Raw genomic sequence first — 13,403 nt, 5'->3', positions numbered from 1 at the left:
TCATTAATTGTGCTGTCGAATGTCAAATATAAAGATATTGAGTCTAAAAAATACCACCAACAGCCTAAAAAACTATCGTGTGTGATTTAACTTCCTCTAAAAACATTCACATCAACAACACAGAGGACATGACCTCTGTGTCCCAGCAGCAGCCACAGTTCTTAGTGTCCGGTGGTACAGGGAGCAAAGAGGCTTATTTTTTCCACTAGGTAGGCTATTTGATTTCATTCCAATGGGTTTAATTTGTATTCGTTTCTTTTCAGCTTTGAATAAAACTACTTGGCGTAGTGGTGGACATACAACAAAAAAAAAATCCTCAGTTAGAAAACTCTGCTTTTTCCACCATGTAAGCCTTATTTGTGTGCACCTCATTTTCCAACTGTTCACTGACTTCTCCCGCGTGTCTTCTCAATCAATATGTAACACAGTGCAAACGCCTAACAGGATTGAGATTGAGTGGAGCGGTTGAGGCGAGCGATTCCAAATCAATACGTGTAATTCTCTGTGTCTTTCTGCCTCTCTGCAGTGAATGGTACCTGAACGGGAACTACCTCGTGATTATTGTTTCTATTGCAGTGATATTACCACTGGCTCTCATGAAACAGCTGGGTGAGTATGGTATATATCACATTCGCCATTCAGTAGGACACCCATCTTATTAGTGTTTCAGCTTTGGCGTCATTTTTTTTTTTGGCATGATTTGGTTACAGCGAGACTATGTAACTTGCTGAATAGCGGCTGCTGTGGCTACACAGTAATCTTTACATTTAGCTAAAATGCACAAGTGACATTACTGAGTCTGCCAGCTGACTCAGTAATATTTGTTGCACAGCAATATTTGCCGTAGAGAAGCACTATGTGACATTCAGAGCATTAATATAGCAGCAACGACTATTTGCTATATAAATATATAGTGGAATAATGGCGTCCTGAGCAGAGAATGAAGTCACGCTTCCCCTGTGTGTGTTGTGATACAAGTTTCTCTGTTCTTTGTTGTTGTAGCTGGTCCAGCTATGCGTTTATGTTAGTGCACGTGAGTCCCTGTTTGTGTGTCCCACTGGCTAGCTAATCGCTGCTGCTCTGCACTGCGCTCATACAGCAGTTACTGCTGATAACAGTGATGCTGTTGTCATGGGAGCCAGTGGTGTAGTGGTAATTGATGAGGTGGGTATACTACTTGGTACATAGGTAGGTTACCGATGAGGAAGTGGGCATACTCTCCTATGTATTACAATGGCTTTTTAGCTGATAGGTGGATATACTGTCACTGGATAGAAAAAGAAGTGGGTATACCCCGTATACCTGAGTATACCCTCCACTACACCACTGATGGGAGCGTAGTGGACACCCTGCTGTTTCCCCCCAGGTTTACAGTGTTGAGATGTTTGACAGCATCAAGGCTTGAACCTTGGTATTGTGCCTAAATAGCAAGCTCTTTAACTACCCTTTGAAAACCTTAAAGGCCTCCTTGTCACCTTATAAATATGAATTAGATAGTTAGATATCCCAAGGGGTGTATTGCAAAGATTTGGGCTAAAAATGCTTTCACACCTGCCCTGTTTGGTTTGGTTCAATTGAACTCAAGATCATTTGCCCCCTAAGTGAGGTTCATTTGGACAGGTGGGAGCACAGTAATCACACTCGGGTGTGCACTAAAACCGGACCAAGACTTTCCTGAAGAGGTGGTCTCAGTCCAGTTACAAACAAATTGTGGTGCGGTTCATTTGTGGTGAGAATGCGTTCTGACCTCGATCTGAACCAGCTGCAGTCACATCACGCATTGTTTGGGTTAAACATGAGCATGTTACAGTCCTGGAGGATTATTAATGTGCACCTCCTCATGTACTGCCTTAATATGCACATTCAGCACATCCAATGCATCAAAACATTGTTTTTCTAGTTGGAGCCGCACCTTGTTTTCAAACTGTATGGTTTGACTAAAATGAACAATGACAGCAATATAGTACACAATGAGCAGCGCTAAAATCAACCCGCGTAGTTGTCCCTCCATTGTGACATTAGAAAGTGTCACGTTTATCTTGCAAGTGTACTCTTCTTCAACATTTTGTTTACTTCCTGGATTTTTCCTGCAAGGAAATTCTGACCAATCAAGAGCAGCTTTCTCGTGCAAGGCATTTTATCTGGTCCTCTTATAAATGCTGTCATGAGAACATGAACCAACTCTAGGCAATTATGCAACTTAGTAAGAAAATTAGTCCCTGGTTCGGATCAAAGCAAGACAACTCTAGGTCTGAAAGCACCCTCACAGGTAGATGTTTTAATTTCTCACAAATAATTGTTAATTTCCACGTCAGCGCTGGAAATTATTTAGATTTTTTCCTGGCACGAAGAATCTTTCTCCTCCCTTCCTCTCTTCCTGTTTCCGTGACCGTTTCCGATGTTGTCCTCCTGAGATGTCCCTTGGTACATGGCTTATGCCCCTGCTTCTTCAAGTCACACCTGATTTCATTGTCTAGCCATGCCTGCTAATTGTCAGCACACTGCTAGACTGCAAGGGTTCACTCACTTTAGAATAACAAGCCTCTGTTGCTCTTGCAACACAAAAAAAACCCCAATGTGTTTTCATAAGGTTGGTCGAGTGTCATGCGGTCAGTCTGCATCACAGCTCCTCAGATGAGCAAGTCCATGAAACAAAACAGATGGAAAGAAGAGTAAAAGCAGGGAGAGCCAGTTTAGAAGTGAGAAAAGGGGGCGTATTGGCTGACCTCATGTAAGAAGTCTGTCTCCTGCCGAGACATCAAGGACAACAGAGCCAGTGCAGTAAGAGTCCAGTAATGAGCTCTGACTCCTTACCACACATTAAATCAGCCTAGTTCACCACAAGGCTTAAAGATGCAGTTCAACAGGGAATTTACCTCTCAACTGATTAGTTAGTAGAGTTAAACAGCATTTCCCACACATCAGCCGTAGTGTAATAGAGTTTAGAATAAGCATGACCATGTAATCCCAGATAAGAGACATGCTAATGAAGCGTTTGTGTTTTAGGGTACCTGGGATACACCAGTGGTTTCTCCCTGAGCTGCATGGTTTTCTTCCTCGTTTCGGTACGTCCTCTATCTCTCTGTATACGTACATGTAAACCAGCCATCATGTCTTGTTTCTTGTCTGTTGGCAGAAACATGAAGGCAGCATATTCAGATGCACTGGGATCTGTCTGTAACAGGGTTGTTTTTTCACCTTCCCACCATCACTTTAGTATTCCCTTCTCTCTCTACTCATTGCCATGGACTAATGTTTGCATGCTGCGGTTCCAGGCTGTGTTGGTTCTCTTGTCTTTCTCTGACCTAGTTTTGGCTGTGTGAGCTGTAATCCATGCATCGCTCTCTCTCTCTCTTTCCCTGGCTGTCTCTCTCAGGCCCATATTTTCTGCCTGTCTGTATGCGAACAGTGTCCCACAGCCTTTGTCTCTGCTTACGCCTCTCTTCTGCACTGCACAGGTCATCTACAAGAAGTTCAATACCCCTTGTCCGTTTATGGACTTTGCATTGAATGGCACTGCCACTGGGCTGAATGTCAGTGCCACAGATCCCGGTGGGGAGCCTGATCCTGCCTGTATTCCCAAAATGGCCAACCTCAACTCACAAGTAGGTTTAACGCATGTCACTCAGTCTGCAAATCCACCTCCACTGCCATGGCCACTGACAGCCACTTACTTATGTTATAGTCATTTTCAGCATGTTGCCAGTTACGGTTCACAATTCAAGCATGGAAATCGCACTTGGTTTGAAGCACTCAGTTGCACTCAACAGGAGATCAGGGCTTTTGTGAAGCTGTTAATGATAGACAGTAGTCTGCGTTTAATGCAAGGCTCAAAGATGGACAGTGACCTCTGAGCTGTCTGCTGCTATCAGCAGAGGAATAAAAATTGCTTTGGCATTCTAGCGCTCACAGTCAGATCTTCAAGTTTGCCCTTTGTGAGCCAAACACATGGGTAATGAATGAAATGGGAAAGACTCGACATTCTCAAAGTACCCTTATTTTTCACACAGTACATAGCTTCACAACAGGAGAGGACTCGTTTAGTACTCTTAATCACAGCTAGATGCTGAAAGGGATAGTTGAGATTCTCTTCAAAGCAGTATGGGGTACTTATCCATAGTCAGTGTATATCATACAGTAGATGTCATTGCTCAGCAATGTGATGCTGTGGATTGGAGCAGCAGAAAAGCCTATTTTAACCACCTAAAAAAGTCCCACCTAATATCTATATCATCTGTAAGAGTTTTAAGTGTACGCTATATTGAGTGTATGCTATGTTTTTATTTCTTTATTTTTCCGTCAGGCAGCCAGCTCTGATGGGGAAGCCAATAACAGCTTTGGTTCAAGTCCACCAGACTCCATTGACAAAAATGATAATTTTGGCTCACTCAACATGGGAGCTGCTGGTCTACCGCTGCCTCGATCAGTAAGTTTATGTGTGTTAATGTGCCACTTTGGTGAATCCGAACCAACCCTTTTAAACGCCAAAGTCACACATTAACACAAATAAAATTACTGATAAAGGCAGAGGTAGTCCAGCAGCTGTTGTGTTCTGTGATATTAAATCACTTGTTTTCTCAATGGAGTGTGGCTATGAAGAAAGCGATAAAACACTTTAATTTTCCCACTTGAAATTATACCGTACACTGAAACTAATATTGACATTTTTAGGTAGGACTTTTTTGGGTGGCTAAAATAGGTCTTGTTGCTGAACACTCTGTATCTCCCAACTGGGGGTATGCCGACTGTCATCTACTGTATGTAATACACTGTATTTGGATAAGTAGCTCATACAATGACTCTGAAAGGTCCCAACTCTCCCTTTAAACTTGTTTGATTGTAACATTACATAACTGCAACAGTTTAACTTTCCAGAGCATTAACAAATACTGACTAGTTGTTCCCTATCAAGTGTTTATTCGTATCCCTTAAAGATGTATGAGACTTTCCTAACCCGGGCTAGTAGGATAAATCCCTGCTGCTTAGCAGCTTACAAGTAAGGCATTCTTAAACAGGCTAAGGCTGGTCCGCAGCCAGGGCCAAGTTAATCACAGGGAAACAATTAGCTCTCTGTGATGTGTCTGAGGGAGTAATGGGCAGTAAAGCGCGAGGTTGGTGGTAAGACGTCTGGGATGGCGCTGCTGTATCTATGGTGACCTGTTGGGGTTCATTTTCAGACGGCCTACACCATCCCCATCCTGGCGTTCGCCTTTGTGTGCCACCCCGAGGTCCTGCCCATCTACACAGAGCTGCGCAAGTATGTTCTTATGATGGAAAACTCCTGCTATTTTTTGGACAAGAAATGAGTTGCGTAACAAAGAGGAAAGCCACTATGTCTGATCTGTGCTTGGCTGATCACAAACTAGTCACATGCACTGCTTTCAATTTATGTTGAAATGCGTTGGCACTGCTTGTATGATGTAGCATGTTGTTAGTTTAACTTTATCATCCCGCTTTGAACCACTGTTGCTTCTTTTCCTAAGATTAATTGTGATGTGTTATTGAATCTTTGAAGCTTTTTCTTGCAACTAAAGTAGCCCTGCAGCTAAAGATGGTATTTTGTAGTCACTGGGCTACGTGCTTTGTATATGGGCATATACAATAATGTGACAGTGGATGCCCTGATGTTATGTGTGAGTGTGTGTGTGTCTGTGTTTATGTTTGTGTGTGTGTGTGACATCACATGGCAATATCTTCTGATTTCAGTCCCACCAAGAAAAAGATGCAGCATGTGTCCAACATCTCCATTGCAGTCATGTACTGCATGTACTTCCTGGCTGCCCTTTTTGGATACCTAACTTTCTATGGTGAGGCCTGGTCCTCCTCCCATCGCAGAATATTCTGTCTCTCGCTTGATCTGTCTGTACCTATGTTTCTATGTCTATCTCTCTATCTCTCTATCTATCTACCTATCTATCTATCTATCACACTGCATCATTTTGCCTTTTAATTTTCTTTAAACATCCACGTTATTTTGTTACATGTAGGTTTACAAGGTCATTAGCACAATATTAGGTCTAAATAACTATGTCATAGCAGCACAGTAATCCTGTATGCTGGAAAGCATCACGATGCGTCTGCCCCCTCTAGTGGTCAGATTGTAACTTTTACAATAACTATATATTCAACATTCAAGATAACTTATCTGTATATCTATATCTACTGCACTGAAAAGGCATCATTATTTATGAAGAGTTTATTAGGTGTATGGTAGCATTTATGTAATGTTAACAAAGCATGATTTCTACATTGTTCTCATTGCTATTTGTTAAAATATTTACCAGTTAACATTAATATTTTACGTCTATTATGATGATATTTCAATTCATATTATCATCACAAATGGCGGTTTGCCAGCTGGTTCAGGAAAGACTGATCTTCCCTCATCATTCTTGGACCTACTCTATGTTCCTCTCTTCTGATCTCTTTCAGGTGAAGTGGAAGCTGAGCTGCTTCACACCTACAGCCGCATTGATCCGTATGACACTTTGATTTTGTGCGTGCGTGTGGCTGTGCTCACTGCTGTCACACTCACTGTACCCATTGTGCTCTTTCCTGTAAGTACAAGTTTAGCACCTCAGAGGGAAACTTATGTATTTTTCAACCCGGACCCTATTTTACCGTGTTTTTGTGTCTGAGCAACTAATGGAGACAACCATTTTGGAAACTGGTCCAGTATTTAGAGAGATGTCGCGACTAAATAGGCTGCACTGTAATCCCTACAAACAAATGTGCACCTTCAGTTAAGGTCAATAAGAGTTGCTTGTTTTTTGCCATTGACAGGCTCAGATTTTCTAAGTATCTGACAACATTATGGAAAAGACCCTACGGAGAAATCACTCGTCTTTCACACCTTTCACTGGGACTGGCTGGAGATGTCTTGTCCTAAAATCTCAAGAGAGGTGACTTGTTGCATGAAAAACAACGGTGGAAACATTAGTAAGAGTTAGAAAGAGGAGTGCTAGGAAGAGTTTGATGGGTTGGGGTACAGAAAGTGTAGCTGCCTTTAGTTTACAACTTTTTGATACATGTCTTCAGACCAGCTGACGAAATAACATCTAATTTCTCTCATAGTCTGTCCATTTATCCCAGCGCTGCACATGCGTCCTTGCTTTAGTCTTCAGGTGAAAGGTCAGTTTTTCCATGGAAGTACAGTTCATCTACAATGTCCATCCACTGTTCTGGACTTGGAGGGTCAAGTTTCAGCCAGCCCCTAGTATTGGCCTTTTTGCATGCCAGTATAAGGATTTTGAATGAGTATCCTTCTTATTAATAATGTCCTCAGGTATTAATCCCTAGTCACAATCTGTTGGTCCCTTGAGATCTTGTAACCCAGACCTCTCTTAAGGATCAGAATAATCCCATCCCAGAATGTTTGTAGCTTTATATATGACCTATCTATATGTGAGTGATTGACATTCACCTGCCCACAGAGTCTCCAGCAGTATTGTTGTTTACCTGATTGTTTGCATTCATCTAAAAGATTTTTAATGTCATGATTAAATATTGGGTTGATTTCGGCAATGTGGAAGAGTAAGACTTCCTCCAAATAACAAACAGACGAGTGAAAGGTAAGGAAAAACATTTCATTTCTTAGTAAGGTCTTTCCCATAATGTTGTCAGACACTCATAATAACAATCTGAGCCTGTCAGTGACAAAAACAAGCCTTTTTAGTGGTTTCAGAAATTGTTGTCTCCATTAGTCACTTAAAAGGCCAGTGTGTAATATTTGGCATGGTTTATTGTCAATCTGAATCTGAATCTGAATATTCTACCCATTAATATGTTTATATAAGTGTATAATCGCTATAAAATAAAATTTGTTTGGTTTTCGTAGCCTTATAATTATGCTTTTATATATATATATAGCAAGGGCCTTGCTTTAGAGAGGTCGCCATCTTGCGCCGCCATGTATGTAAGGCAGCCCGAGCGGACAATCCAGCCAGCCAGAGAACGCGTTTCGCGTGTATAAATAAACCAACGAAGACAGCGGAAGGAAGGAAGAAGGAGGAGGAAACAGCAGAGAGTGTTAGTAGTTCGTCAATAGAGAGTAGTGAAAAGTTTTTTTAGTTATAAAGTTTGCGAATGGACCACACTTACCACGCAACAGGAGAGAATGAACCCGAACCGTCATTGACGAGGAAAAGAAGAGGCAACTTCACTCCTTGTGATGCACTCTCTGCAGCGCTTTTCCTCCTGATGATATATCTCCCAACGATGGTAGCACCAAATCCCATTCTGTGCATTCAGCCTCTCTTCTCGCCCGCTCAGCATCAAACACATGGAGTTCCTTATCTGTGTGCTCCGGCTCAAACAGGTATGGCTCTGGGTCTGTGTCCGCTACAAGAAACTCTTCAAAATCGCGTTCAAAGTTGTCCATTGCAGCTACTATAGTCCGGAGATATTGCTAGGCTAAATAAACAGCTGAGCTCTGTTTACTGGCTACGCTGTCAGTCAGTGTGCGGGCTGGAGATTGGTGGAGCAGAGAGGGGAGGGGGGTCCCACTCGGTATGGTAAACGAGTATGTGTGTATGAAGTGTGTCTGTTATGCTAGAAGAGTCAGAGTTTGGGACGGAGTCTTTTACCCCCTGGAGTGTTACCGGAGTTTTTGGAGTGCTCAAATAAACGGGCCTTTTTCCCAAACGCTCCTCTGGTCTCCTGCTCGTGAGGGATTCATTACAATATCGTAACATGGTTTAGATTTCTAAATAAATATTTACCTCGTCGCTAGATAGACCTACTCCTGAAAAACTCGTGTGCAAGGCTTTTTGTCCCTACAAGGCCACCGGGTGAGCGAGTGAGCCCTGCAATCTAGAATTTGACCACTGATGTCACTGTTTTCAACCCATTTTACACACTGGCCCTTTAAACACAACTACATAGAAAAATAGGGCCCAGGTTAAAAAATACTGAAGTTTCCCTAAGTTTACACATTGGCTCCCTTCTGGGAAATTACAAAGCAGTTATTTTCTTCATGCAGCAACAATTGTTAAAATAGCTTTTTTGCTATAATCAGGTACGGAGAGCAATCCAGCAAATGATGTTTCCAAACAAGACCTTCAACTGGCCCCGTCACATCGCCATTGCCATCGTTCTGCTCACTTCCATCAACCTGCTGGTCATCTTTGCCCCCAACATCCTGGGCATCTTTGGGGTCATTGGTAGGTTGGACCAACCCTGGGACAAGGGTGGTTTTGAAGCATCAAAACATTTAGACATACTTAGTTACTAGGCACCCAGACAAATCCTGAGTGGCATCGATGATGTCTTTAAATTCTAGGTATTGGTGTATTATGAATACTGACATTCTCTTATATATGTTACATAATCAAAACAATAGCTCTTACAGTATACCTCTGTTTGGAGTTTTTACTGTGCTGAATCACACTTTTCACCTCAAAGTGCAGACTGCTTCAAAGTTTGCAAATAAACTAACTCATTTTCCCATCTTTTCTGCTAATTTCCATATCATCTCTAGGGTGCTGTCAGACCTGCTGCAGCTCTTAATGAGACCTGAAGGGAATGACAATTCATGGTGGAACTCGGTTCATGAATAATTTTGTGCTTTTTGTCTGCTTTACAGGTGCCACATCTGCCCCTTGTCTCATCTTCATATTCCCTGCTGTCTTCTACATCCGTATTGTACCCAAAGAAGAGGAGCCAATGAACTCATTCCCCAAAATCCTGGTGAGCGTCTCATTAGAGGAACAGAAAAATAATTACATTTGTTTTAGGTTAGGGTTAGGGGAAGTTATATAAAGCTGATCTGTCTAAAAACACAGCATCAGTAGTATAGTATACAGTACATTAGATGTTCTGTATAAGATGCCCTGTGGCTTGAGGATGACCAAACACACATTTACAAATGACGCTAGTGAATACAAACCAAATTGCAAATACACCAGAGCACATAAAACAGTAGCTCACAGATTTGCCTGGTTTCCAGAGTTATGATTTGCTGCCCTCTCTGGTTGAAAGTTGTATTTATGGTTCACCTCTCACCACACCTGGAGCAAGATGAGAAGTTAAACTGGAGTTAAATGGGAGGTATGCACATAAACAAAATAAAACAAAACAATGCCTCATGCCTCAGTGAACAAAGAGTTCAAAAATAAGAAAGTTCTTGATGAAGTGAAGTCAAAAGGCTCTGGGGTTTAACAACAGCAAAACTATATCAAAACATCTGTTTACTATTTCTCACACAACTCTTGCAGTGCAATCCAAGTCTCATTCATCAAGTCATATGCTCAGTACTTCCCAAACAGAGAGCCTTTACAACAGGGAACTAAATTGAAGTGAAACTTATTTATCCTCTCTTCAAAACCAGACTCCATTGACAAAAACAGTAATTTTACATGGTTGAACACAGGGGCTGCTGGTCTACTTCTGCCTTGATCAGTAATTTTGTTTGTGTTATTGTGTGACTTACTCTGTGAAAAGGTTCATTCAGATTCACCAAAGTGACACAATGACAGGAACCAGCTAACTGATCAAGACAGTGATAGACCAGCAGCTCCTGTGTTCAGTGGATTAAGATTACTGTTTTTGTCAATGGAGTGTGGCTTTGAAGAGAGCATAGATCAATTCCATTTTAGTCCAGTTCCCTGCTGGAAAGGGCTGTCTGTGTGGGAAGCACTAAGCATACTTTTTTTTTTTTTTTTTTTTTTTAAATATATATTTTATCTTTATTTAATCAGGCAGTCTCATTGAGATCAAGATCTCTTTTTCAAGAGAGACCTGAGAACAAAGCAACACCTATAATAACACAAACACGCAGACACAAGCAGGAACAACACAACAAGGAATTAATAAAAACAGTTACATGAATCATGAAAAACATTGGCTGGGGAAGCTTTAAAAACTCCAAGAGGAACAAAAGATTCAAGTTTGAGGGTCGATTGTAACTCGTTCCATTTAAAAGGTGCATAGTACCTGAAACCAGATCTACCAACATTTGTGCGCATGCAGGGGATATCTAAGGTTAGGTAGTTACTGGATCGTGTACTGTAGTTACTGGATTTGAAAGAGAGAAGAGATGTGAGGTAGTTTGGTAGCTTTAACAGTAGAGCTTTAGAAATAAATAACATGAGATGGATATTTCTTCTTGTCTGTCAGGAAGTCCATCCAACTGTTTGATACAGAGAACAATGATGACTACGAAATGCGTCATTTGTGATAAACCATAATGCACTGTGATACACAGGGTTTAACTGAAGTGTTGATGGAGCAGCATGACAATACAGAATGTCACCATAGTCCAGAACAGACATGAAGGTTGACTGCACAATAATTTTACGGCTGGAAGAAGACAGACAGCCTTTAATTCTGTACAGGAAGCCTAGTGTGATTTTTAATTTTTGAGTCAGCTGTTGAATATGAGTCTTGAATGTTAGTTGACTGTCAAGTGTAATTCTGAGATATTTGTAGGACTCAACCTGAGTAATATGGCTGCCATTTAAAGTTTTGACTGGATAAGACTTGGATTATACTGTATGGGTTGTGTGAGAGTCTGTAAACAGATGATGTAAACACAGACCCCTATGACTTCATTTCATCAAGAACTTTTTAACGTTTTTGGATTCTTTGTCTACCGGAGGTATGAGAGTAAAACAAAATTATTTCACAAGTTCAAAGGTGAGTAATTAATATATACATGGTCATTTGAGGGGTGGAGTATTCCTTTAAGTTGTGCTTTTAGGGGGCGCTGATATGTAATTTTATCATTTTTGGAAATTCTCTAATATTTATATATGTGTCAGCCTCAAAAAACAGTATTTGTTGGGGTTTTTACCTCCATATGGTGAAGTAAAACTGATAAATTTGTCTGGTTAAAGCCGTTTACATGTTCAATGATTTACAGTGGAAGTTACTGTAAATATCATAATGCTGTCTTAATAGGGTACATCCAGGAAGTGTTCCTACAATGATCATTCGCTTTAACTCAATCACTCCTCCTCTCTTCTAGGCCGCCTGTTTTGCCGGAATAGGCTTCCTGTTTATGGTAATGAGCCTCAGCTTTATCATCATTGATTGGACATCGGGCACCAGCAAAGCCGCCAGTGGTCACTAGGCACCACCTTCCACTTTCTTTTTTCAGGTTTTATATTGTTGATTTAGATCTGTGTTGTAATGTTACAGTTTTTACTTTGAACGATGTTTGATGTTGAAGATGCCCCATCGTTTCCATCAGAGAATATCGGTCACAGAGACGGAGTCTAGAGTCCAGGATGGCTCTCGATTTCTCCGCAAAAGCTCTCACTCTAATGACATTACACTGTACAGTACATCCTGCCAAACAGTGACTGCAGATCCAGGCCAGTAGACTTTCCTGGAAAGTCGATAGCTGAATTTACAAAATAGGTCAGGTGCATAAAGATTAATGTTGACATGTGGAGGCTGTGCCTTGTGAGATGGATGTAAAAAAACAGATAAGTAACAATATAGAAAGCTGCTGTCTTTATACCCCTGTCCTTGCCGTCCCTGTCTTGTCCCTGAAATGATCTCTTATCTGCAAACTGTTACTTAGATAATAACACACAATCTGAGGCACCATCCTTTTAACTGTTGAATGACAAAAATCTATTGAGTGATAGAAAATATTTTATCATTATTTTTATGTCTATTATTATATTCTAAGTTATTTAAATAACTACATATTTGCCACTCCTCTGCGGCCACAGAGTAAAGTAATAGTAAAAGCTATTGCATAGAAAGAAAGATAAGGAATAGTTCAACATTTTCAGGACATACACTTACCCACGTTCTTGCAGAGAGGATTGGTGCCAATTTTCTCTCCTGAATACGAAGTAACAGCCAGCAGCTGGTTACCGGAAAATGTTGAACTGTTTTAATAAAGAGTGCAGCCTTTTTCTCCTACTCCACTAATGCGCCCTGCTGCATATTTTTTTAAGGTCTGGATGTGTTAGCATTCCCACCTCTGACAGAGCAGGGTGCAAAACCACAAAGAGTATGTGGTACAGTGTTGTGAGCACATTTATCATTACATTCCTACCCGATATGATCTAGATGTATATTTTTTATTATTAATCTCTACTTGATGAAAAACCTCAGAAGATGCAGTAGGGACTGACAACATGGTCCCCAGTTCAGTGTCAGTGTTCTTAATGGTCGAGCAGGGATGATTTTTACCTGGATGTGTTGTTTCTGAAGATTTACTGGAAGTAATCAGAGATAACCAAAACAAAAAAAAAACAACAGGGTCACTTCTAGGCTTGGGCGGTATTAAAGTATTACAGTATACTAGGGTATAGGGAAATCTTAAAGGTATGGTTTTTAATACCATCAAAAGTACAAATGCTCCTCTTTGTAGTAAACTCATACGGAAATGCTGTATTGAGACAATGTATTGTAGTGCACAGCATGCTCCACCAGAGGTCAGTGTC

The 13,403-nt window shown here is 41.0% G+C and overlaps 1 protein-coding gene across 2 annotated transcripts in view; it reads left to right on the top strand.

Moving 5' to 3' along the window:
• LOC117257062 (sodium-coupled neutral amino acid transporter 3-like) overlaps positions 1 to 12,717 on the top strand; it is a 50,942-nt gene extending 38,225 nt beyond the window's left edge. For both annotated transcript variants that reach the window (XM_033626933.2, XM_033626931.2), the window contains 9 exons: positions 527 to 609; positions 3,007 to 3,065; positions 3,459 to 3,605; positions 5,178 to 5,257; positions 5,707 to 5,807; positions 6,433 to 6,557; positions 9,017 to 9,161; positions 9,584 to 9,687; positions 11,966 to 12,717. In XM_033626933.2, the coding sequence (XP_033482824.1) occupies positions 527 to 609; positions 3,007 to 3,065; positions 3,459 to 3,605; positions 5,178 to 5,257; positions 5,707 to 5,807; positions 6,433 to 6,557; positions 9,017 to 9,161; positions 9,584 to 9,687; positions 11,966 to 12,070 (949 nt within the window). In that variant the 3' untranslated portion in view covers positions 12,071 to 12,717. The remainder of the gene's footprint in view (positions 1 to 526; positions 610 to 3,006; positions 3,066 to 3,458; positions 3,606 to 5,177; positions 5,258 to 5,706; positions 5,808 to 6,432; positions 6,558 to 9,016; positions 9,162 to 9,583; positions 9,688 to 11,965) is intronic.
• The last annotated feature ends 686 nt before the right edge of the window (positions 12,718 to 13,403 follow it).

The sequence above is a fragment of the Epinephelus lanceolatus genome, chromosome 1, assembly GCF_041903045.1.
Source record: "Epinephelus lanceolatus isolate andai-2023 chromosome 1, ASM4190304v1, whole genome shotgun sequence".
NCBI classification, from domain to species: Eukaryota; Metazoa; Chordata; class Actinopteri; order Perciformes; family Serranidae; genus Epinephelus; species Epinephelus lanceolatus.
This window is presented reverse-complemented; position numbering and strand designations above follow the sequence as displayed.